The sequence below is a fragment of the Dasypus novemcinctus genome, chromosome 4, assembly GCF_030445035.2.
Source record: "Dasypus novemcinctus isolate mDasNov1 chromosome 4, mDasNov1.1.hap2, whole genome shotgun sequence".
Lineage (NCBI taxonomy): Eukaryota > Metazoa > Chordata > Mammalia > Cingulata > Dasypodidae > Dasypus > Dasypus novemcinctus.
Genome location: NC_080676.1, coordinates 155,349,126 through 155,374,745, shown reverse-complemented (window position 1 = coordinate 155,374,745; position 25,620 = coordinate 155,349,126). Strand labels below are relative to the sequence as shown.

Genomic DNA, 25,620 nt, shown 5'->3' with positions numbered 1-25,620 from the left:
GAGGACAGTTCACTGTGGAATGATACATGGGAAGTGAGGCACAAGGCTTCTGTATCCTCACCCATGCATCCATTCCTCCTTTTGCCATTCAACTTGGAGAAACTGTATTGCATCTCTAATTCATTGTGGTGGAAATGAGTTTGAATATAGTAACTAAAATGCCTACAAGCAAACAGACTCTAAAAGTAATAGTGGTTTTATAGACTCAGTCACTACCAACCACCAGAAAATCTTGTTGGTAGAACTTTCCCTAATTAGGGGGCCAGAAGCCATGGGAAAAGCTCTAAACTCGCATCCCTTTTCCCCAACAGTGGTGGATTTTGAGATGTTACTTGATGCAAGGGTCATTTCCAATAACGCTTAGCTGAGGGATGTCACTGGCAGAGGAGACCGGCTTCCTCTGCAGAGAGCAGCACCTCCGCCTACCACTTAGAGCACGCCTGCTGTATATGACTGGCGGAGCCAGAGAGAACATGAGAAGGGTCCACTCACCTACTAGGATCCACACACCCACCCTCCGCACTCAGCCAGAGGGCTAGAGGGTAGAAGCCAGTATCTCAGTGTCCTACGCTGCCAGAACAAAGCTCCACTAATTAGGTGGCTTACACCAACAGAAATGTACTGTCTACAATAGAAGTCCAAAATCAAGGTGTTGGCAGGTCCAGACTCCCTATAGAGGAGAATCCTTCCTTGTCTCTCCATCTTCTGGGGTTTGCCGGCCATCCTTGGTGTTCCTTGGCTTGTAGGTGCATCACCCCAATTTCTGCCTCCTCCCTCTTCACAGGACCTTCTTCCACCATCTGTCTGTCCCTGGGTCCAGGTGTCCCCTTCTTCGAGGACACCAGCCGTAATGGATCAGGGCCCACCTTAACGCATCAGCCTCATCTTAACTAGTCACGGCTTTAAGACCCTGTTTCCAAAGAAGGTCAACATTCACAGGGCATGGGGTGAGAACGCGAGCATGTCTTTTATGGGGGACACAATTCAACTCGTAACACTAGGTGTGTCTGCCCAACAGCGATGCTCTGACCTTCAAAGATTATTTCTTCTGAGGACGGGAAGAAAAAGAGAAGGGCCTACACCATAATTTTGACTATGAGTTGCCTTCCCAAATTGAACTATTACTATATTGTAACTGCAAGTTATTGAGAGGCTTCTGAAAAATCTATGCATTATATTTCAAAATAAATCTGCTTATAGTCATTCCTATTTTGGGGTATTGTTTAATCACTTTGCAAATCTATGTTAAAATCACAGCCTACTCAAAACGGAATATCCCTATGTCTTATTCTGATCCACATTGTAGAAAACGGATTTTATATTTAACTAGTTTTGCTAGAAAAGAAAGGGGCAAGCGATGCTTTTATAATGCTTTATATTATTTTTACGTGTTTTATAATGTTGTTTCAGAGCTCAAAGAAACCAAAGCACAATCATATAGGCTGAGCCCTCAGTGGCTGGTAATTGTTAAGTGGAAATGAACAACGTATGAGATTAACTTGTAGCTCATGCGTGGCTGTGAAAGTGCATTAGTGGCGTTGACAGCAGTTAGCAAGGCTTTGCAGCTCAGTTGTTCTTTTTGTGAGCGTATATTCTTCCACTTCTGAGTCAAACAAGCAATGCCATAATAAAAATTCTGAACTTTGCTTCAGGACAGCTCAGAGAGAAAAATATGAATGTAAATGAGTGGTCGAGAAAGCTGCATTATGTCATGGCCTTCACTAATAGCAGGTTAAAAACAAGACTCATTGAAGTACTAACAATAGTAGCTAAATTTCTATTTGGGGTAAACTGTGTTTGGAGCGGTCACTCTAGACTTGTACTGTCCACCATGGTGGCCACTAACTACAAGCAATTATTGAGCCGGCTTGACCAGCTTGAGATGTGCTGGAAGTGTAAAATACACAGTGTCTCAAAGATTAGTACAAAAAAGTAAACTATCTTATTAGTAAGTTTTAAACTGATTACCGGTTGAAATGCTAAGGCTTTAGACCTATTAAGCTAAATAAAATATATTATTAAAATCAATTTCACCTGTTTTTCCTTACTTTAGAATTATATATGTGGCTCACATTATATTTCTGTTGGACAATGCTGCTCTAGAATAATGAATAATGCCCATGTTGGTCAAAGGCCACTTGTCAAGATGAGGTAAAGACACTGGCCTGCTGATATTGTGATGGTATGAGCCATCTGGTTTAGCCTGCTTGTTAAGACTAGGCACTTGGGAGGCAAACTGCATGGGTTCACATTGGGCCAATTACAATCTCAGGTTGCTCAGCTGTCAGTGAAGGCAGTGATTACAGCCTGTTGCTAGGGTGTTAATAGGATCATGTATGTAATGCATTAGCATGAAGCCTGATGGTAGAAGCACTTGATTAAAGATAACTTCTTTTATCATAGTTTAAAAAGTCCAACCAGAAGGAACGAGGCTCCCGGTCAACGTTTTGCAGGACTGTTTCTGAGAACCTTTCAAACACGGCAGCTCGTGTGTGCTGGGCATGACGTTTGCCCAAGACTGTGCACTGAACTAAAGACCCGACACCGAGGGTGGTCCTTGGGCCAGCAGTTGTGGCATCCCGGGAACCCTGACCTACTGAAACAGAATCTGCAGGGAATGAGAGCCCTGGGGTATTCAGGGACACGTTCAGTTTACAAAGGGCTGCTTAGGGGCCTGGCCACACCAGTAGGTAGTCGCCTATCCTCCACGGACACGTTTTTTCTAAAAGACGCACCCATCACGCTATTCCTGTTTTCAAGGCTTTGATAAAACCTCTGTCCTCATGTCCACACTTCTTGCCGACGACCCCACCTAGGCCCCTGTCTTGCAGCTGCAAGTCCCCTGTGATCTGTCACCACCAACCAGACCTCAAAGCTTCCCTCCAGCTATACCGGAATCCATGGGCTTGTCTTTTCACAAAATCGCACCTGCTCTCTCGCTGATCCTTCTGCCTCAGCAGCCTAACCCACTCATCCAACCCTCCAACCACCTGGTAAAAATCTCCCCACCTCCACAAGGTAAATTAAATATCACCTCTGTTCCGGGGCGTCCCACTCCCCAGACCCTGGACGAGCATCTAGGAGCAGCCATAACACTCCTTTGTCTCCTCTATCTGTCCTTTATTGCTGCCGAGCCTGGCACCCTACCTGGTACATAGAAAGTACTAGAGGGAGGTTGAAGGGAGAAAAATTCAGTACTTCATGTCTGAGAAGTTCTAACTGATGCCATTTTGAGTGAGTGAAGGCAGGAAAAGACTAGAAAGCCATTTTATGTTTATTATTAATTTAAAAGCTTCTCAGCCAAATGGACCTTGACCTCAATCTCTCTGGACGACCGGAAATGACTTCAGGATGTGAGAATGGGCCAGGTGAAGAATTTTAGGAATATTTTCTAATAGAGATTGTGACTAGAAAGACAAGACCAGAGCTAATTTTTCGGAGCTCTACAAAGAGTATCTATAAAAATGCATAGTTGTGGTCAAGAGGAAACATAGTTCACCACATATGTGGCATGCATGTGTGTGCACAGATGTGGATAGGCAGTGTGCATATATGCATGTGTGTATATGTGGATATATGGACATGTGGATATGCACGAGGGTATACATATATGCATACACGTATGCATACATAGGCATGTGCACATATGTGCATTTATGGGATGTGCGTGCATATTTCAGATGCATGTATATGTACAGAAAGAGGGCAAGCATGGAGATTCACACTCACTGGAGTCAAATTCAGGCTCTGTGTGATCTTGGGCAAGTGTTCTAAACTCTCCGTGGGCAAGCGTCCTTATCTGTAAAATGGGGATGATGATGGTGTTGTTGTAAGAATTAAACGTAATGTACTTACGTTTGCCTGGCATATTGTAAGAATTCAGAGAATGGGGGCTGGAGGTGGAGCTGGAAAACCAGCTAGTTGGTGCCAGCTCTCAGGTTGGCGATGAACACACAAGTTCCCTCCTCTCTACGGTTCCGGTTCTAGCACCCTTAACAGTTCTTTCTACAAATCACTTGGCATCTCCACATCTGCTACCTCACAGAAAGCCCTCCCACCCCCTTCCCCGCTGAATCGTGTGGGCTGGGCTCTCACAAGGCTACTGACACGGAAAAAACGAAGAGAGCTTTCAACGGCTAGTACGCAGACCTTTCAAAATCCACTCCCTTTTGCCTTGTTTTTAGGTTAAAGACAAATTCTGGCTTTGCCCTCAAAATGGTTGAACTATTGGGTGTGTAGATGAAGCCCTTGCTTTCTGCGCTGCTCCTCCTAGTTCTTAGGCTCAGACATGGAAGGGTTCCAGGGTTCTCACCATATAATTTCCGGGGTGGCTGGTTCTGTGGGGTCTCTTTAGTACAAGTTCTGTTGTCTGGTCAATTTCACTGGTCCAGACTTTTTTCTCATTAAAACTAAATTTACCTAACTTCAAGATGCATCTATTTTTTACTGTATCATTCACAACTAATGCAAACAATTCTTTCCCTGCCCTGGTTTTTGTGTTTTTTTTTTAATAGTCTTTATGGTGTCATTTTATGTCCTTGTAATGCACAATCGTGTTCTTTTTAGGATGCTCCTTCGTGACTTTATACATTTGATTCCTTTAATCTTCCATCATAGGGCAGTCCCTCAGAACCCCTTATTGTTTTAGTTGCTCATTTTGCTTCAGTAAATGCATAAAACTAAGGAGCTGCAAACCTTGTTCTCCTGCCTATTTCAATAGTGTCTGGAAATCTGAAATAATTGCCTCTTTTTAAATTTTTTTTAGACTTTAAAAAGACATAATGTAATAATAACGTGAAGTAGCATCGAAAGCTTTAGGTCTGCAGTATTTGAAATGCTCAAATCTTAAGCCTTTGCAAAAGGCATTGCTCATTCTGTGGCAACCATTATTAACATTTAAAGCTGAAAGGGCAATTTCAAATTCACAACACTGTACAGAGATATTTAAGACAGAGAAAAACACTCCATATCTTGCGTAATGAATTTACTTAGAGCTATACAAACAATAGAATATATTAAATGTCCCAACTATTATTTCCAATAATAACTTATCTCACCTGTTATCTCAGGTATGAGAGGTGTCACTGTAAATACCTAAGGAGGGTAGTGGAATTGCTGTCCTCCTAGCAAAGGAAAAGAAGGGAAAGTGAGAGGAGAATATTCCTAAAATGCCCTATCATTGGTAAAGAAGTAAATGATCATAATGTTTAACTATCAGTTTACTTCTTTTAGAAGATTTATTCCAAACTGTTACTTGTCATCACTTTAAAGAATAATCATATTTTTATTTCTTGCTTTTAGCCTCTGCTGCGTTACAGATTTTTTTAAATTGTTTTCATTAAGTTAGGGTTTGGCTTTAATTTCACCTTGAATTTTAATTAATTCCTATACCTTCCAACTGGATTTTAAGATATTCATTAAAGAAATCACAATTTCATAATATACAGAGTTTAAAAGCAGTGCTTTTATGAAAGATAAAGATTCAGTATAAGCCAGCAATGGTGCACATTGTTTGACAGCACATGTAACAGTTCATTTTTTGTTTTGATGATTTATTGTTTTATTTTTTGTGATGAAACTGGACAGTGTGCTATGAAAATCAGTGTTAAAAATTCTGAGAAGCAATAAGCTAGCAAATAATGAGAAGGGGTAATTTGTTTTTAAATTTCCATCTATGGCAATTAGAATGAAAATCCATCAATTTTCAGTAAATTTAGTGTTGGCTGTTGATGTGTTCATACTATTATTTTTATTTTCCCAATTTCTGTTCTTCCAGAATGCATACATGGAATGAATTCTTCGAGAGACGTTCATGGTATGTTAAAGTCCAAATTACATTATATGTAAAATATGCACATGTATGTATATGATTTTATATGTGTGGGTCTCTAGCTATAACTTAAGGTATAAATTATCCAAATAATTAAGGCTTTTTCTTTTTCTTTTTTTTGCTGATTCAAAAATACTGAAAAGTAGTTCTCCCTACTGTAAATGGAACACCATATAAAACATTCCAATGAAACCTTAAATAATACCTTCAGTTCTACAGCACAGGTACATTCTGCTGTTATTAAATTACTCTATAGACTCTCTAAATTTAAAAAAAAAAAGAGAGAGCTTGGCTTCCATCTATTATTACTCAGTTTATTACCTTTTGTTATAGCAGTGTTAATACAAAATCTTTATGAGGGTAAAATGTTCACTAAGCATCCCTAAATTTTAAAAAGATTAATTAAAAATGTCCTCAGTTTGTTACTTGTGACATACACAGTTGCTCTATGAGGCTGGAATGAAATAATCACACATCAACCTCCACATCTCTGGAAACATTAGGATAGAGAAAAGATATCTCTTTGAGGAAGAATAAGGAATCTAGCCCCCACAGTAATTAGATTTCAAAAGTAAAATAATCTCAAAGCCACTTCAGAGAAAAAAAATTTAATTAAATTCCATTGTTCAAAACTGGACACTGTATAGCAGATGCTTTATAGGTACAAATTAAAATTTGTACAAATTAACATTTGTATGTATATTAACATGTTATTCATCGAAATTATTCTTCTCTCTGACTTTAATACTAAAAGCAGCAATTTTGGTTCAGTGTCACCAGCAAAATATATTCCCTGCTTTTTTAGAATTTTAAGTGATCATCTGAAATAGACCTAATTTTTAAAATAAATATTATTCTTCGTATTTCTCACAAACGGAGGTTAATATTAACTGAAGAGAAGAGTTGAGATTGTAATATTACCTTAACACGTTTTATTTTTTAGAAGATTTTGAAGAATTTAATTTTGAGAGGGTTTTGAAATTTGAAATGTAAAATATTCAGACATTTTCTGAAATCGCCTATATATTTCCCTAAAGTTTTATAGTTAAATATTTACCTAAAGAAGCAAAAAGCCAATTAACTTCTATTTTCCAGTGAAATTATTATTCTTCCAGTCGACCAAATACCACTTTTTAAATTCACTGTGGAAATTTACATTTTATTCCTGTCATGAGCTTTTTCGAAATTCTTCCCCTTCAGCCAACGTGGAGGTATCTGCCATGTAGCATCCGCCCAGCAAATCGCTTCCTTGTCAAAATTCTTTTATTTTTTTATTATGATAAAGGCAAATTTCAGCACAATTCCAGGGGAACACTGGGAGGGATAAATGTGGTAATGTTTCCTTTCCTTTCTCTCTTGGGGAGGCAAAGGAAGGACAATGCTATATTACCGCTTGAAAATGAGCGCTCTTGGTGCAAAGAAATTCCTCGTTTCGTACAGGGGCTCCGTTGGAAGCCGTTCACACTAAAGGGTGCTTGGCACCCCTTAGTTGAGCCCCACGCTGCCTGCTCTCCATTCATTTTAATTCTTCCAAAAGGAGGGGCAGTGGACTTTTTGTTTCCTTCTGGTTTTCAAATGTGCACCGCGCTGTGCGGTTATAACGCGTGCAGATCCCGGGAAACCCAAATGCCCGGCGGCGCGACCAAGAATAAATAATAAAGAAGCTTTCGTTGCTTTTATCGTACTTGTCGGGTCCGAACTCTCCAGCTACGCAGCGCCCGGCGGCGCCGCCCTTGAAAAGGCTACACTGGGCGCATCTACCGCTGCCACCGACTTTCCTCAAAGGAGGTCCTTGACCCCCGCCGCCGGGGAGATGGCAGCACAGGGTCCGCCCCGCAGCCCCTCGCAGGGTTTGGGGCTTTAGGCAGACGGCCGGGGCCCCGGGCGAGCCAGCTCCGACCTGCTTTCCGAGGGGATGCTGCGGCGGGGTTTGATTCCAAGTCTGTCCACCTTTGCCCCCGCCACAGTCCCGGGCCCTCCGCAGCTCGGGGGTCCCTGGGAATGCAGTCGGCGGTGGCCCCCAGAAAACCCCGGTCTGCTCTGGGGAGAAATGCACTTGAGCCCAGAAGGCTGCACTCGCCCCCGGGGCGGACCGCGCCCGAGCCCGGCGCGAAGAGGAAGCAGCCCCGCGCGGAGGGTGGCAGCTGTGGCGGTTTGGCAGGAACGCAGTATTGGGAGATAACTCATTGGAATCAGCCGGCCAAGGGGACAGAGAGCAGACGTTGGGGGTCTTTAAACCTGAAATGGTGCTTCGTCCAAATCACATAGACCAAAATGTTCCGCCCGGAACCCCAGGCCCCTTAAAACTAACAGAATGCAGGTGGGTGCTGAGAACGTCCCAAGTTATTGGGAGAGGAGGGAGCGCCCGCGTCCCATCAGGCTGGCGAGCGGGACGCGGGACGGAACCGAGGTTGCTTCTTTGCAAACCACAGCCCTGGGGGACGTCGATCGCGGTGTCCCGGGCAAACGGGCTTCGGGAAGAGTCCCCCTACTTCCCGTCCCGGCCGGCCGCACCGCCCGCTCCGCAGCTGCAGCGCTGAGGCCGCGGAGGCGGGTCGTGGCCGCCCGAGCTGGCTCCGGCGGCCGTGTCCCGTCCGGGCTCCCCAAACCCAGGTTCTGCCGATAGCGACGCGAAGGCCGCGAGGCGGGCGGCGCCGAGCCCCGCGCCGTCGGGGGCGTTCCCGGGCGCCGGGACGGCGAGGGAGGGCGGCTGCTGCCCCCTGGCGTCCACCCGGCCCGCGGCCCGCAGCGCCTCCCCCGCGGGGCCCGCGCCGCTTCAGGCCGCCGGACGCAGGCCGCCCGGCCTTCCCGGCGCCCGCGGGACCCGCAGCCGGGGAAGGGGCCCGGGCGCCCGGGAAAGGCCTCCGCGCCGCCCGCCACCGCCCCTCCTCGGCCAGGCCCCCGCGGAGGAGCCCAAGGAGAGTCCCGCGCGGGGACAGCCCCCTGCGCTCCCAGCCGAGTGCCCACGGGGCGTGGGAGGGGGGAGTAAGTGTCCCGCGGTGGGGAGCTGAGGGGCTCTGCGGGAAGGGCGAAGGGCCCGTGGTGGGGTATCAGGAGCCCAGCGTGGTGGCGGGGAGGAGTCCCGCGCGGGGGTGGGGGTGTGGATAAGTGGCCGGGGGCGGGGCGGCCTAAGCTCCGTGCAAATGCCCGTGGCGCCGCGGGGACCGGCGCAGGGGAAAGTTCCCGCCCGCGCCCCAAGCCTGGGAGGGATGTGCGCGGGTGGCCGTTTCCGGGGAGCCGAGGTGGGAGTGCGGATTCCAGACGACCTGGGCTGGCCCCGGCCCGGTGCGGGCAGCTCCCGGGCACGGAGCGAACCGACGCTCCGGGGAAAGGAGCGAGCCGAGCGGATGCCAGCCACTTGCCCGCGGCCGCCCGCTCTTCTCCGTCCTTTCTTACAAGGGGACTCCTTTGCTCGCCGCCACGCACACCCAGCCAGGGTGAGGCGCGCTGCGGAAACCAAGTAAAGAAAACAAACCCAGGAGGAAAACTAAAAACGCAAAGGCTTGTCGTGGAGCCCGAGGACCGAATGGCCTCAGTCAGTGAAGCAGCGCCGCTCCCCGCAGCTGCGAACGGGGCCGTGTGCGCGCCCGGTTCCCCGGCCCCGCAGCCCCACTCGCGGCCGGATCCCACCCAGACCACGGAGGGTCCCCGCCGTGGACCGCCGCGCAGGCCAGGGACAGCGCTCTCAGGCCTGGCGGCCCGGGTCCCGCGAGCTCCGCGGCCGCAGCGCGCGCCGCGCTCCGGCTGCTCTCTGGTCCCGGGCCGCTGCGGGCGCGGCGCGCGGGCCTCCTCCTTCTCCTCTTTGGTGGCCGCGGCCGCCTCTGGCACCCTCGCGCACTGCAGCCGCGACGCGGGCGGCCGGGCCCGCAGCGGGGCGGGGCCTGCGGCGAGCGTGTGAGTGTGCTTGTGCAGGGTGCGGGAGGCGCCGGGGGCGCGAGGTGCGGGGCGGCCTCCGGGCCCGGGGCTGCGTACAGTAGCGCGCGGCGGGGGCGCGCGGGCCAATTCCAGGAGCCGGCGGCCGCGAGCCGCGCCCAGGCTGATACCGGAAAGGCCTGTGATTGGCCGGCGGCCGCCCCTATGCAAACGAGCTGAGGGAATGGAATTCCTCGGGCCGGGCTTACAGTAAAAGCACGTTCATTTCCAGGCACTCTCATTCATAGAGCCAGCGGGCTCGGGCGGGACGGGCGCCCCGCGGCCGGACCCAGCCAGGGCACCACGCTGCCAGGCCTGCGCCGCCAGGCACCTCTTCCCGGGGCTCCTGGGGACACCAGAACTAAGTCGACCTCTGCTGCTTCTCTTTGGCCTGCGTTGGAGCTTCGGTTTTTTTCTTCTTCTTCTTCTTCTGCTTCTTACTTTTGAATGAACTAGAGTCTTGGCTGGATGTTTGAACTTCTTTCCTGGCTGTGAACTTTTCCCGGTTGTTTCCTTTTGACAACTGCGGAAGAAAGTGCGCTGCGCTTCCAGGCGAGACGTGAAGTCGCGGGTGCGTGGCGGGCTGCGTGAGAGTGTGTGCGTGCGTGTGCCACCCGGATCTGCGCCGCGGACCCTCCGCACAAGGCCAGCTCCACCTGCTGCGGTTATTACGCGGTGCTGGTGCGGATCTGCGCGTCTGGGCAGTTAACCCGCCTGGGCTGGGGCCACGTTTGAGGAAGATCGCCTCTCTCTTGCCCAAGTCGGGCTGACTCACTCAGCCATGTAGACAGGGACCGGCTTCCGAAGAGTGCGTGTCTGCGTGCGTGTGACTCGGCTGTGGCTGAACGCCCACCAAACCGCAGGAGAAGCCACAAGCTTAACCAACATCCCCCAAACCCGGTTCTCAGATGTGGAGGGCTGTACCCTGAGTGTCATCGACTTGGACTTTTTTTTTTTTTTAAGATTAGAGTGAGATCTTTGAAAAGCTGAATTTTCTGCACTGAGTTTTTTTTTTTTTGCCAGAATTTATCGAGAGAACATGACAAGTACTTCTAGCCCAACCCTGCTCCAACTACTGAAGCTGATTTTCAAGGCTACTTGAAAAAAAAAAAAAACCTGCAGCGAACATTAATGGATTTCTGTTGTGTTTAAATTCTCTACAGATTGTATTGTAAATATTTTATGAAGTAGAGCATACGTATATGTTTATATATACGTGCACATACATTAGTAGCACGGCCTTTGGAAGTCGCGGCTCTTGCTTCTGAGGACCGAAGCCGGTTTTGCATGATCCAAGTGGCACTGTGTCGGGAAGACGCTGCTGTGTTGTGTTCTGTTGGGACTTTAGAATAAAATCACCGGGAAAAAAAAAAAAACTGGCAGGCGATGAACTACTGGGACTTCCAATTTGTGTATTTGCTGGTCCTTTTGGCCTCCGTAGAAATATTTTAGGAAGTGTGTGGGAACGTGGCCTCCGGGAACTTTTCTAACAGTCAAAGACCGAACTTAGAACTGTTTAAAGCAAGACGCCGACGAAGAGAGACTCCCTTGGCGCTTGACTTTGGATTCTGGTCACCCACTTTTTTAATGCACTAAACCATCGGGCTCTAATGCCAGAGCCGGGCCGGGGTCTGAAGCTGATCTCATAATTAGGACTTGTCCCCTCCAGGACTGTTATTAACTTAGTTCCCCCCTCCCCCCAACCCCCGCCGCAGTAAAGGTCCCTGAACTTGTATGTTGCTCTCCCGAGAGCTGCTTGCTGAAGATCCGCGCCCCTGTCGCCTTCTGCTAGGAGCTGTTTGCAGGGTCCTTACTCAATCGGCTTGTTGTGATGCGTATCCCCGTAGATGCCAGCACGAGCCGCCGCTTCACGCCGCCTTCCACCGCGCTGAGCCCGGGCAAGATGAGCGAGGCGCTGCCGCTGGGCGCCCCGGACGCCGGCGCCGCCCTGGCCGGCAAGCTGAGGAGCGGCGACCGCAGCATGGTGGAGGTGCTGGCGGACCACCCCGGCGAGCTGGTGCGCACCGACAGCCCCAACTTCCTCTGCTCCGTGCTGCCCACGCACTGGCGCTGCAACAAGACCCTGCCTATCGCCTTCAAGGTACGGGGTCCCCGGGCGGCGGCGGGAGGGCAGAAGGCCGGGGACGATCGGGGGCGGGCAGCGAGCGGCCAGGCGGGCGGGGCAGCCTCCAGGAAGGGACCCGCGCTGCCCCTCGCGGCCCCAGATCCAGGGCCCTGCGCTGGGGATGCTCTCGGGCGGGAATGGGGGCGATCCGCCTCGGCCCGCTCCGGCTGCCTTCCAGGGAGGGCCGGGGGAAGAAAAAAAATCCAGATGCCCCAAAGATGGCATGCAACCTTGGGGCCATCGGGAGCTCACCCCCCGCAGGAGTCCTTAGCTTTGAAACAAAGTAGGAAAAGTTGTGACCCAGCGGGGATCAGCCCGCCCGCTGCTCCTCTCCCACCTCTGGACTGACCCCCAAACCGTTTCGCCTCCCGACTTGAAAGCATCAGGAAATAAACTAGAGATACGGGTATACCTTCGGGTCAGTGAAAATAAACTGCCAAGGGAAACTGAAACTGCCGAGGGCTTTTACTCCCAGTCTTTTACCGCCCCACGGGACTCGGCATGGCCAAAGTCCACGGCAGGCAGGCGCAGTTAAGTTTGCAAAAGTTTGCTGCAGAGCTTTTGCGAGGTGCCAGCCTGCTCCTGCCAGAGGCAGCAGGTAGCGAAGCCGGTTTCTTTTCCTGGAACACTTGTAACGTTATCGCCGGCTCACCTAGCTTAAGGCCGGGGCCGGGAGAGGTGACAAGGCTGTCTTCCGTAAGCCCGGAGGTCGAAGGTGGCCGCGTTGCTGCGTGAGGAGGGGGCGGCATGTGGCGGGCCAGCTTCAGCTGAGCTGCTCTGGAGGTCTCCGGGCATTTTTCTCCGCTGGTCTTTCTTTCCCCAGGTTTGAACTGCCTTTAAAAACCTTGGCCTGCGAAAGGGAATGTATAAACAACCCAGGGCGTTTTTAAACAACCGCTCTCACGGCCCTGGCAGCAAGCAGTAGGAATTTAATGGCTGCGGCGGGGAAGTCTGTCCTTCTGTCTTGGGTGGGTTTATGAAGGGGCAGCTTTTTGGTACAATCAGTGCGATCATTTCCCTTTCATTTAAAGGGCTAAGGGAAGCCAGTGGTTCGAGGTGTAAAGATCAGCTTTTTCTTCTTCATCGGGTAAAATCGCCCTTTAAGGGGCAGTTAATTTTTTGGCTGGGTCTTGATCTAATTACATGAATAATATTCACTTTAAAAAAAAACGTTGTTGGAGTTCTTTGTTTTTAAGTTTTATACACTTTCCTGATTTAGATTGTGATTTCTAAAAGAAAGCAAACAAAATTTGTTATTGCCTGTGTCTGTAGGACAGCGTCCTTTTCCGTTCAGTTTTCTGAAAGCAGGGATTTTTTGGGGCGGGGGGTACGTGGAAATGAGGATGGGGCATGTATCTGGGAGCCAGCCACTTGTCTCTTTCACCCTTCCTCCATTTATCTAGATTTTGGTTTGGAGGGCCTCTTTGACTTTGAATCATCCCAATCCCTTTAGATAGACACAGTTGGGCTCAGGGCTCACCCAATTGAGAGGTGACCCCAAGGGGCCAGCCCTGGGGTCACGTTCAGATAAGAGCAGGGGGAAGAAAACACATTGATGATCACCCTAAAGAGCCCCCTGACACACCAGGAAACGGATTCTGGGGGCTCCGTGGTTCCCTTAGGGGAAAGCAGGGTTTCTTCTGGGTGCTCCCTTCTCTGCCAGGGAACCAACACACAGATTCAGCATCAAATGATTAGAAGAAGCTTCAGGAGATGACGCTGGGCCATTTCTAAAGCCACCGCATGAAAGAAAGTAAATTTCTTTTTTCCTCAAAAGAATGGAAAATCATATACATTGCTTTTATGAACCCACAGAGAGTTCCTTTGTGCAGAAATTGTAATCGCCGTTTAAAATGTAGAAATTTGAAATTTCCACTTTTCATCCTTGACAGCTTACTGGTATTTCTAAATTCAGCGTGTTGTACCGAGTGACAGTCTGTAGGCTGCTCAAAGGTCAAGGTGTAGCTCTCTTGAACAAAGTTTAAGTGGGTCCTGAGAACATTCGGGGGGAAAGGAATGGAAAGCAGAGAAATCAGACCACTTGATTCCCATCTGTCACCACCCCGTAAAGAGAGGCCTCTTCTTCGCCAGGGAAACCTGCTCCTTGCATAACTGAAAGAAGAGATAGAATTTTCAGTGAGCGAGTAAACGCGAAGGTCAGGGAAAAAAGCAAGCTAAACTTCAAAACGTGAGTGCATCCCAAAGTGCTTAAGTGTGAGTCCCTGGGTCCACTCTGTACTTACCCAGCCATCCTCCCACAGCCCGAGCCTTTTCTACAGAAATTATTCTTTTAAAATTTGGATTCGAAATAAGCCTCAGCCAATCTCCCTAAGAAGTTAATTGGTAAAGCATGATTATATTCTCTGTAATAAGGAGGAGAGAAGGTCAAACAGTGGTACTGTCTTGCTGAGAGTGATGGGAAAAGCATTTAAGGACTTCTCTAGGAATCTTCTGAAATTCTTTCTGAAAATCCTGTGTGTTAATCTTAGGAAATATTGGAAAATATAATATTTTGGATATTCTTTAAAATAGATTAAATTCACCCTATTGGTCATCCTGGACCCCAACCTGCCCCACCCTGTCCCTCCCCTTTTTTCCCATAGAGCACCTTTACTTTAGCATAGGAAAGATACATGTTTTTACTGCTGAGAAAATTCTTAAACCTGCCACGTGTTAACCAGTGTCAACAGAAGCAGCCTAAAAAGCTGTCCGGATGATTTAGGATATATTCTGGAATAGTAAAATATTGCAGTTTGTTTAGGCCCTGGTACACTGAAGTCCAAAGGTATAAATAAGCCTTCAGCAGGGAAGTAGGGCAGCCTCGAATGCCTGCAGGAACATTCTTTTCATAAAAAAGAAGTAAGCAATAATAGTAAATTTCTGTCAGTAAGATAATCGTCCCTAGCCATGCATTAAATATCATCTCGGCTGAATTCTAAGTTCCACTCCGTAGCTTTCTTTGAAACACTGGAAAATTCAGGGATTTTAAAGAAACTGAATTGGAACTATAATTCCAACCTAAATAGAGTTAGTTTAAATGCCGTATTGGGCTGTGAACAAACTAAACAAGAACAGTATTGGGAGATTCATGTAGTATATAGAAGCGCTGATGTCTTGCCCAACTTCCTGACACTTTAAAAACAGAGAAGTAAAATAAAATATGAGATCTCTTGGGCCAGCAAGTCTCTTCTTGTCTGTTTGGTCTGTGTGAAAAATAAATGTTTGTGTTTCCCTACCTTTTGTTTCTAGCTTTCCATTCCAATTGCTCCTTTTCTTCTGGTTGACAAGAGATATGCTTTCATTCTCATATTGCCAATCAATGACAAAATCTGTAACAAATAAGCAGAAACGTTAGTTTCTTTTTTTTTTTTTTTTACTTCACCTAAAGTTTGTTAGTACTTGGATGCTATAAATTATTAGTGAAATTTCCCTGGATTTACCATTGCCCTCTTCCCCGCCCCCCAAATCAATAAATGGCCAAGCACACGATCTCTGAGCACCCAAATAACGTTGATGCCTGCTTTATTAAAAGAAAAGGTGTGTGTGTGTGTGTGTAGGGGGGCCCTTTAAACATCTACATTTCTTAGTCTTAAATTCCAACACCAACAACCTTTTATGATTTAGTCACCAAGATAATTGTCTTCTCTATTTGTTTCTACTTGGTGAAAGTCTCAGGAATTTGCCGAATTACTGATGAGAATAACATTGGAAAGATGAGAGAGGTACCGACCCGAGTTCCGTGAAAGCAACACCAGTAGCAGGAAGGCAATTTAGAATACATTTGGTAGTTGTAAAACAAGATTTATTTATTTTAACCTCTTCACAGATTCAGACCCAACAATGAGTTATTCAGTTTGAAAACCATGTCGTTGCTCCAGTCCCTGTAGACTCGCTGACTGTAAGGGGGGATGGGGAGGAGGAAGTAAAAGGATGGGTCCAAGGAGGGCATTTCAACACTGTGAGCTAATTTTACAGAGGGAAGTGAAAATGGTGAAAAAAATGGGAAAATTTTCAAGAGACTGAAACGAGCACATTTGGGGGGGGAGGAGGTAAAAAAAAAATGGTAACAATAAGCAAATAACTGATCAGGGAGCTTGATTTCAGTGATGTTTTTTGAACCAAAAAGGAACCGTCATAGTACTGCTCTTAATTAAATGGCAACAAAATACACTTATAATGGGAACTAAATACCTAATTAGAGGATGCTTGGGGGATAAATAGCAGTACTTTAAAATCTCCTTTATAGGAAACATGCTCAGCAATTAGATGGAAAGGATTAAAAGGAAAGATAAAAGCCTCAGACCTTGTTTGACGGTACAGGCTGGCTGAAAGAGATGAGGAAATGTGTATCTTTTGTCCAGTTTTCCAGATGTAACATTGGGATTGGATATATACTCCCCTCTGGTTCATGTTTTCTGCCATACTCCTTAGCATCTAAGAGCTGAATGAGTCATAATGAGGGAAAACAATAGATAATCATTTGGAGGACACGGGGAAGGGATTATGATAAAGTAGACAGTGCAGATGGGAACTTCGAAAAATTTGACTTTGCTATCATTCTGGTGAGTCTCTGGTAGCCTTATTTGCATTTAGTAAAAGAGGACTGAAAAGATAGGTATTTACCAAAAATTTATTCTGTAAAATTTGGGAGGCAGAAAACGGGGGAAACAATAATTGTGGTAGCTTTTAAAGAATTCTTTATCACTCTCGATTCAAAAAACAAATTTTAAAAATGGTTATATAACCAGAAAGCATAACACAAATTTCACTTCTGACAGAAAAGACTCCACAAAGAATAGAGAAATTATAGGCCCCAAGGCAGCTGGGGGCATTTTGGTAAGTCTAATACCCCTTTGAAAAACAGAAACAATGGAAATATAGCCAATCATAAATGTCTAGACCAAGAAAACAGTTTCTAGAAGGGTCCAATGGTGGCAAAATATAAAAGACCCTGCTACATGCACAAAGCATTTTCATGTTGTGCTCTTCAGATAATTTTGTCTTGAAATTACTAATTTTTTTGGTTACCTGAGTGTCAACAATATTTAGCTGCCAGTTTTTTTCAGCAACAATATCCCATTCAGTGACGTTGGAAGAATTTCTCTTCCAAATTGGCTGTGTGGGGAGGAAACCTCAGCCATCTCTCAGGACATAGTTAGCACATCTGTGGGACTCACAGACAGAAAAATGCAACCCACATCCACCCCAGAAACGAGGGGGAACCCACCAGAGTGGGAGTCCCCTGCCTCTGAGATCTCTTGATTTTGTAATTCATAATAAACACACTTTGGATTTTCTTCCTGGCATGCCAGAATTTAAACTTTAACTGGTTGTGAAACCCAAGATAGTAGAAGTGAGCAGGGGACAGTGTCAGTCATTTGAGACTCGCCAGCAAGTAAGCGGCAGTAAATTCAAGAACAACAAAGATCAAATGGAGTACTTGCAGAAATAAGCTCAAACACCTGAAAATATAGTTCAGGCCCAACAGGCCTATCAGCAGAGGTCAAGGCAAGCGGGAAGGGGTTAGGTTATAAACTTAGGAGAACAAGACATTCTGTTTCTCAAACTTAAGGAGTTAGGAAGACACAATTGTACCCATGGCTTCTCAGAGACCTTGCTGTGGTTCATCTTGTTCCAACTGTGCTGTCTGGCCTGATGCAGCTTCATTAAGAGAATTTAGGAAACTGTTTCGTTATTTGAAGGTCGTTGTTAGTTATGCCTATTGGGATTAAAAGGAAATCTTCCCACGAGTAACTGCTCTGTTGTTTTGCTTACGTGATGATGCCTCTTCCTTTGCAAACTAGAAAGCACCATTAAGTCTATGTTTAATTTTAGAACAATTACTGCACAAAGGAGGTATACGTTCAGGCATATCATTCCTGATGCCGGCACTTGTCCCTTGACGGCGTTTAGGTGGTGGCTCTGGGGGACGTTCCGGATGGCACCCTGGTCACTGTGATGGCTGGCAATGATGAGAACTACTCGGCTGAGCTGAGAAATGCTACCGCGGCCATGAAGAACCAAGTGGCCAGATTCAATGACCTCAGGTTTGTCGGTCGCAGTGGAAGAGGTACGTACCTGTCACAACTGATGCTGTAACACAAAGGCTGCAAACTCTTAGCGCATTCTCTGATGGAATCCCTAAGAACATGGTCTTTCTTATTATGATTGCTACTTAAGATTTTTTATTTAATATTTTTAACAGGCTAGCTTTCCATCTTTGATTTTCTATTATTGAATGGGTTTCAGGCTGACGGGGAACATATATGAATTGTGAATTTCAAGGAAGCCCCTCAGATTTTTTGCTCCAATGTAAAAATATTTTTTAAGATGCCATAAGGGAAACAGATTCTACAAGAGGGGTTTCCTCTTTGATAAAAACCAGAAATCTATTTGATGGAATCCTTTAGCTTAGAATCTACATGCTCAGACAAGGGACTGAATTTCAAATGCTCATTTCTAAAAATTTGAAGATAAGGAGTGTTAATGCCACAGGTTTGGCAAACTCTGGTTTGGTCAATTTGATGGCAATTTGACCTTCCTCTTGTATTTCTTTTGAATGCCTCATTATTATTGGGCAGTTTAACATTTTAGGGTACTATAATTTTGAAGACTGGATTAGCGAAAGAATAGTTCCATCAGTGCTGCTCTAAGTGTAGTTGTTTTGCTTTTAGCCTATTACCAAGTAGGAGAGCAGAAAGAGGAATCTTGGCTCGTTGTAAGCTTCTCTCACGTCAAATTATTTCCAAGCTTTGTGTTTTCTCCATTTCACAAAAATCTAAAGTCTTATTTTATGTACTAGAAATTTAACTAAAGGAAGTGGGATGGTTTATGATGAAAAGTCCCACTTTTTAATTTAGTATTGAATAAGCTAACAGTTAATAGTTATTTCCAGTATGACAAAAGACTTACATGATAGATACCCAAATACCCATAGATAGCTCTTATATTGAAAGCATGAAAGTATGACCAAAGAACAATGAAATATAACGGCAACCGCCACTCTTCACAAAAGCATTAAAAAATATAAGAAAATCTGTGTTCTCAGGGCATTTGATTAGTCAAGGAGAAGTGAGTGAAAATGTGTTGATGTTTTGGCTATTGTTATTGTTATCCTCGCTGCCTAGAGCACGTTCAAAATAGAATAGCTGGAGAAAATAAAAACTTGTAACACGATCAAAAATATATGTTGATAGTCCTGTGTTAATAATAGGGTAATGCAAAGAAAATTTATATCCATTTATTGAAAGCACAAGTGGTGCTATCGTGTATAAAGGCATAAGTCATTAAATGGGTTCACTTGCTATATTAAAAGTCCTGGCCTTTCAGTAAATGGAATTCACATTATGATTCAGAGATGTGTGTTTAGAAAATATCTTGATAAGTAGCTGGCTGAGTGGGTGAGAAGCCAATAAAAACCAAAGGCCCCACAGCCTGGACGCTCTCTGCCAGCATTGCTAACAATCCTAATTCAATTCTTGAAGATTTCTACTATTATGAATCAATAGCTGAGTATCATCTGGTTGTTCTTCAGAGGAAAACATTAGATGCATCTTTGTGGGTCTGTGTGGCCGGGTTTGGTTATAAAAGTTTTGGAAACTATTTAATGGCCCACACCAGTCATAGTTTCCCATAAGAAGCGCCATGGTGGCCTTCTGGCAAAGTGCAGTAAGGTGGTGATAATAAAGAATTAGATTTTGAAAGCTGCATGCTTCCTTCTCTGGTATTGAGGGCTGATCTCTCACTCCTCATTGGCCATTTCTGTTTTGAGTGGGTGACTAATCGCCGCTTGTGTTTACTTGGGTAACAGTGAACTGTTTCCCCAAGGTGTGGATTGTTTGCATTGGGCTGCATGATTTGTGCCAGTATGTCCTTGAGTTTGCATAAACCCCAAAGAACAAAATAGCTGCAACCGAGGCTGGGCTTTCTTCTGATACTCTAGAACAAGAAAATTAATTGAAATGCCATAAATGGACTCTATTTGTTCTGCACAGGCTCTGCTTCCCACAAGTGATAATAAATAATCAAAAATACAGGAACCTCAATTGAAAGTGTGACCCAGTTATGGTTACCGAGTTTATTGTTGGGCTTGAGTGGTTTTTTTTTTGTTTTCGGGGGTTTTTTTGGTCAGTGCTCAAAAAAAAAAAAAACTGTCAAGAGACCTGATTTGACTTTGTCTCATAATTTCTTTCTTTAGTCGTAAAATACAAGTTGGTTTTGCTCTTTCAAGTGTAAGTGTCAACATCAGAGCCTGCCAGATTTTTTTTTTCTTTTTTGCAATTTGCTTCCGTTACTAAGAGAGCAGATGATTCGCCCTGATTTTGACAATTAGGCTTAATCTTCCTTACTGAATGCTTTAAAGGTTTCATTGTGTCTTACTAAGGGATCTTAAAATGACCTGCTCCTTCGTGCTCTGTTTTTAAAATGGGCCTGAAAACATGCAGTGGCACTGACACGCCCCAAAGTGGCCAAGGAGTGCCTGGCTGTGGGCTCATCCACACGTTTCAAGGCCAGTTTCACGTTGGGTCCAAAGCCATGGTCTTGTTAGGCCACCGGTGCTAGGTTTAGAATCCAGATGGGAGGAGAAGTTCCCTTTTCTTTTACCCGCCACCAGTCCGTGGAGATGGTAAAAATCGCCAGAAGTCGCATGTGGAAGGGTTTTTCTCTGTTCTACAAAACTGATCTGTCTGGGTGCTGGCTGCGGTCCAGGCTCTCAGCGCCTCACCTCGGGTTCAGCCTGCGACTGGGAAAACCTGCCCGTCCAGCTTTTACGGCCTGCTGACTCCACAGTAGCCCCTACAAACGCAGCTGAAGGTTTCGGCCGTCTGCTCCGTCTTACTCCTCTTCCATTCCTTCCCTTTTTCTCCCTGTCGATTAAAATCGTGTCCTGGGTGTATCTCACCCTGGGCGTTTTCTTCCTTGGATTCAGTGTCTCCGTGTACAAGGGAAGAGGAGATAGCAGCTTCAGCTCTGAGCAGATGAAAGAGGCAGGGAGGGTTCTGGGAGGTCCAGCTGAAGGGCAGAGGGTATGTCAAGGTCACAGAGGGTCGCTCAGAGCAGTTCACTTTGAACCAAATGCTCCGGACCCGTCCGCCACCTCCAGAAAAGCGGAGTTCAGTCCAGTAGTCCAAAAAGAGAATTTTGTCCAAAGGCAATCTCTTGGCGAGGTTAATTAGCAGCAGTTTGCATCAGGACCTCTTTGCAGTTAATACAGATCCTACTGATATTTTCAGAATTATGAGAAAGTCTATCATGGCTTCAGCTGAGAGAGATTTAAGAGTTTTCCGCAATGAAATCTGTGCGTGCTTCCGTCCCTGTAGGAGTATTTAATCAGTTGGAAAGGAATCCATCAGATAACCAGGGAATACGGCTTTAATTAATTTATTTTAGAACCAAAGAGGAAATCTACCAGACCATGTCGTCAACCACATTGTAAATGAGAGAAGAGAATCCACTGCAAATTTCATTCTATTTTTTTTTCTAAGAATGAGATTTTTAATCTTTTGGGAACATCGTGGATAATTTTGAAAATCCTTCCGTAACCTTCTTTCAAGGGGGCGGGGAAGGCACATGTGCCCTTAGATGCCAATTTTTTTTCCTGCAGTTTCCGTTGCCAGGGCCTCTAAAGCTCACTTGTGGAGCTTTGGGGGAAGTCCATGGACCCCAGGCCAAAACTCCATGAATTTGGAAATTTGCCTTGACCTTGGAGGGCCAGCCTAGCACTGTGCTGCCCATAGTAGACACCTGGAAAAGGAGTAAAGAAGTGAGCAAATGAGGCAGGTAGTCTGCTTGTGCCCTGTGCTGGGTGGGCAACACCTGCTTTTAGTAGAGCCAGGACCTGGGTGGTGCAACTAGCAACTCCAGGCCTCTAGATGGCCTTCACCGCTTGGAAAGGGTCCAGGGCCCATTTTGTACCTGCAAGGACAGCCTCTTCTCTGAGACGAGCTCTGGCCGCTGGCTGCAGAGCCGCTATGCAACATCCATTACCACCACCCCCTCTTCCAAGGCCAAGTTTCTTCTGTGGCCGGCGAGGGCAGGGTTTAACTTCTTGGTGGGATTTGTGACTTTCAATCTTGCCTTCTTTTGAGAGAATACATTTTCCCGATGCTTTTATCAAATGAAATCCCTTCCTTAGGTTCCTGCTGTGCACATCTTTCCAGACATAATATTTATCCTGTCACGATCTGGGCCCTTGCAGATTTGTGTAAAGTTCGTTACTTAAGGCATTTTCATCCTTATTTTACATTATTTGGGGAGTCTAGGGGCAGGCTGCCTTTTAGATGAGTGGAGACTGTGGTCGAGATAAGAGAAGGTCCATTTGGAAAAGGATAAACTATACTGGTATTCTAAACGAAATGAGACGCATCTTTTTGTAGATGTTACTACTGAGAAAAAGGCTCAAAGAGTCATGTAACGGGGAAGGAAAATTCAATTGACAGCCCCAGAGTTGTTTCACCAATAACATTCAAGTTGACCATCGGCTCTTCTCGAAAGAATATGAGGAAAAGGCAAATAAGTTATAGGAAAATCAAAGAACCCATGTTTGTTTTTTCCTCTTTTTTTTCCTGTTGTTTTTTCTTAGCCTACTCTTTAAAATACCTATATACTGAGCTCTGTTTTTAGATATCAGTGTGGGCAAATATGAATCAGCCTCTGTGAAATACCAAGTGTCTGCCAACCCCAGCAAATAATTCCTTTAGATGGCAGGTCGAAAGCTGGTGTCCACAACTGGCTGTAGATTTTCATCTCTGGAGATCAGGTTTCTCATGCTGTTTTACGTTTGCCAATAACAGAGTTGCAACACTCTCTTAAAGCAAGTTGCTCCCCTCCTCCACCCCTGCCCCTGGCACCCCTTGCCCGTTTACAGCCTAGGGTGGGAGCACCATGGCAGAAAGCCAAAGAGAACAGATTTCTCAAAAACATTATAAGAGCCTGGAACACGCAGCCTCACAAGTTATCCCTTCCTGGGTTTTTTTGCTGAGTTTATGAAGTGCCAGGCTTTGCGGATGGTGTCAGACAGCTTTTTATTATTACTATTATTGGGGTTATTTGTGTGAGCAGTATTTTACAGTGGATGGACAGAAGCTAGACTTGTCTCTCCACCCCCCTCAACCCTTTCCTGGCCAGCCAGCTGGCGTTTGGTGGAGGTGGCTCTTTGAGGTCGGGATGGAGAACTGTCAGCAGAAAGTGCCTCCGCGAGCAAAAATGGTCGAGTGATGTTTTCGAGCTTCCCGTTTCGGCAGCAAGCCTTACAGACACAAACAGGGATTCAGCCAGTGGCTGCAGCACTGCTTTGGTGCTAATAAATCAAGCTCGTAGTTTCTTTTGGTGCTGGCTGGCAAGGGTCACGGGAGCAGGGAGAAGACGGGTTATGGAAGCATGGACTCTGGATTTCTTTTTTTATTATGATTTGACAAGAAAACTGACTGGTGGGAAAGATGCTATGCCCTCGCTTGATTGTTTTCTCTCTGCTGATTGTAAAACAAGTTCAGATCAGGAAGGGGATGTTTTTGAGGAACCACGTGCTGTCAGTAAGCAGAGGTTCTATGGTCTTAAAGGCTCGCTTGGGCTTCTAGCCGTCGTGTGAGAAGGCTTCTGGAACCAAATTGTCTTTAGGACGAAATCCATGCTAATAACCTCTGAAGGCCAAATAAAATAATTCATAGAAGTTCATAAACGTGTAGTGTGGAATTCATGAGCTGCCTGTGAGTGTTTTCAAATGTGCCAGTTTTGTCAGCTCCGTCGTAGGGCCAAAGCTCTGCTCGTCACAACCTGCCTTTAAAAACCCGCGCTATTGGACTTGAGGCGACACCTCCCCTCCATCTTTTGTTCCGGCCTGACTCCCACATCCAGCGGCCTTCTCTTTCGGTTTGAGCTTCACGGCTTCATTTTGCGCTGCAGGGGTTCCAGTGCATCGCCCAGCTGCTGCGAGATCCTCTCGGGGACCCTATCCCACGTAGGAATCCCCTTTGCCTCACTGCACTTTCTCCACCAGGGTTCCAGGGAGCAGGACGGCCTCCTTTGCTCAGGACCAGGCAGCTGCTGGCTTCAAAATGCATTTCCGCTGACTTCCTCTTCGAGGAAGCGCTCATTTAGGATCCATTTAAACGGCATTTTTCTCAAAGAAGATGTAAGCCAACTTCCTGTTTATTTTTCCAACTTCGATGAATTCCTGCTTTTACCTTGAGATTTAAGACCGTCATTAAGAATTTATGGGCAGCACAAACTGCAGAACTCCCCCCCCCCCCCAATCCCTACCTGATGGGGAACCTCCAGTCGGCGGGAGGGCTGGCCAGCCACGCTGAGGGCAGTGCTGGTCCCAATTGAGTCCCCTTGTGCAAACGAAGGAGCCTTCCCTGGCTGAAAGGCGCTGCCAGGAAAACCGACTGCTTTGAGCCGGAGTGGGTTATCTTGTGTGCTTATCAGGCAAGGCAAAGAGACCTGGCCCCCGCTGGGAAGTGGAAATGTTCCAGTTTGCTCAAGGCATTATTTTTGGGTCTTAGGGAAGTTTTTCCTTCACTCTTTTTGAAACCTTTGAATGGGGTATAGTCAGTATGTCTCTATTATCGCTCTCTATTTCTCAATCTATAATAATCAGGAGCTGGTCTAAACTCATATCAGAATGAGGCTTGACTGCTCTTTAAATGGTGCTTCTCCAGCCTCCTTCACGGCGTGGTTAGTCATTCCATTGGAATCCACTGTGCAGGTTAAAGTTGGTAGCTCTCCAGTAATTCTCGATTTCCCGGAGGATCTTGCTCAGTGGTTCCCAACTGGGGTTGATTTCCCCCTCCCATATCTCCAACCCTCCAGCAGGCATTTGGGCATTTTGGCGTCTATGAACGACCGGGGGCGCAGGGAAGTGGGGTGCTATTGGGCAGAGACCGGAAATGCTGCTAAGCATCCCAACAAAGAGTACCGTGGCCCAGAAAGTCAACAGTGGCGAGATGGGGCAATCCTGGCCTCGCCCCACCCTCAAGCAGCTGTAAAAAGTCTTCTGTGCGGCACTTCCCTAACACTTTCAGCCTCTCTCCACACCTCATGAAAAACCTGTCCTGAAAAGTTCACGCAGATGACCAAGCCTCGGTGACCCTTGAAGGAATTCTGAAATGAAAACGCACCAGCGTTTTGGAGGTGTAGAGCTGCGCCATCTCGGAGGTCCGCCCGCCCCTCGGAGGATGCGGGTGTGGCGGGAAGGAGAGGCTGCCGCGGCGGCCCTCGCGCAGGGGATGCTGGGAGACGCAGACGTCAGGCGCAGGTCCACAGGCCAGGTCGGAAGCGACCGAAGCACGCAGCGGGCGTCTCGTGCCTCGCCGCCCCTCCCCGAATGCTTCCATCCAGGGGCCGGGAGGCCGCTGTGCCCTGGTTTGGGCAGTTCTGACCCATCGGTTGTGGAATGTGAATGGTTAATGGATGGTGTCCAGCTCCGACTCTAAAGTGCTCAAAGCAAGGCGCTGGAATGCATGATGGACAGACACCTTGGGCTTGCGTTGCTTGCCTGGAAAGAAAATCAAGGCAACACACAGAAGAGAAGGTATTGGCTGGGCCATCTCTGAAGACAGCACTGGTTTGCAGAGCTGCCACAGGCAGATGGCCGGCCATGTTCTTCTGGAACTTTTTCCTACCCATCCCACCATGTTACCTCTGCTGTCTTCCATACTGAGATTCAGAGAACAATGACTTTTTATTTATATATACATTTTTTTGTTAGAGAAGTTGTAGATTTATAGAAAACTCATGCAAAAAAATGAGTCCC

The 25,620-nt window shown here is 46.6% G+C and overlaps 1 protein-coding gene and 1 long non-coding RNA gene across 3 annotated transcripts in view; one reads left to right on the top strand and one right to left on the bottom strand.

Moving 5' to 3' along the window:
- RUNX1 (RUNX family transcription factor 1) overlaps positions 1-25,620 on the top strand; it is a 243,819-nt gene that overhangs the window by 138,830 nt on the left and 79,369 nt on the right. For both annotated transcript variants that reach the window (XM_058296203.2, XM_058296204.2), the window contains 3 exons: positions 5,777-5,815; positions 11,590-11,843; positions 17,781-17,937. In XM_058296203.2, the coding sequence (XP_058152186.1) occupies positions 5,777-5,815; positions 11,590-11,843; positions 17,781-17,937 (450 nt within the window). The remainder of the gene's footprint in view (positions 1-5,776; positions 5,816-11,589; positions 11,844-17,780; positions 17,938-25,620) is intronic.
- On the bottom strand, positions 13,663-15,192 carry LOC131278302 (uncharacterized). Its single transcript, XR_009185629.2, has 2 exons — positions 15,104-15,192; positions 13,663-13,979 (listed from the first exon to the last, which is right to left on the bottom strand). It is a non-coding gene; the product is annotated as an uncharacterized lncRNA (long non-coding RNA).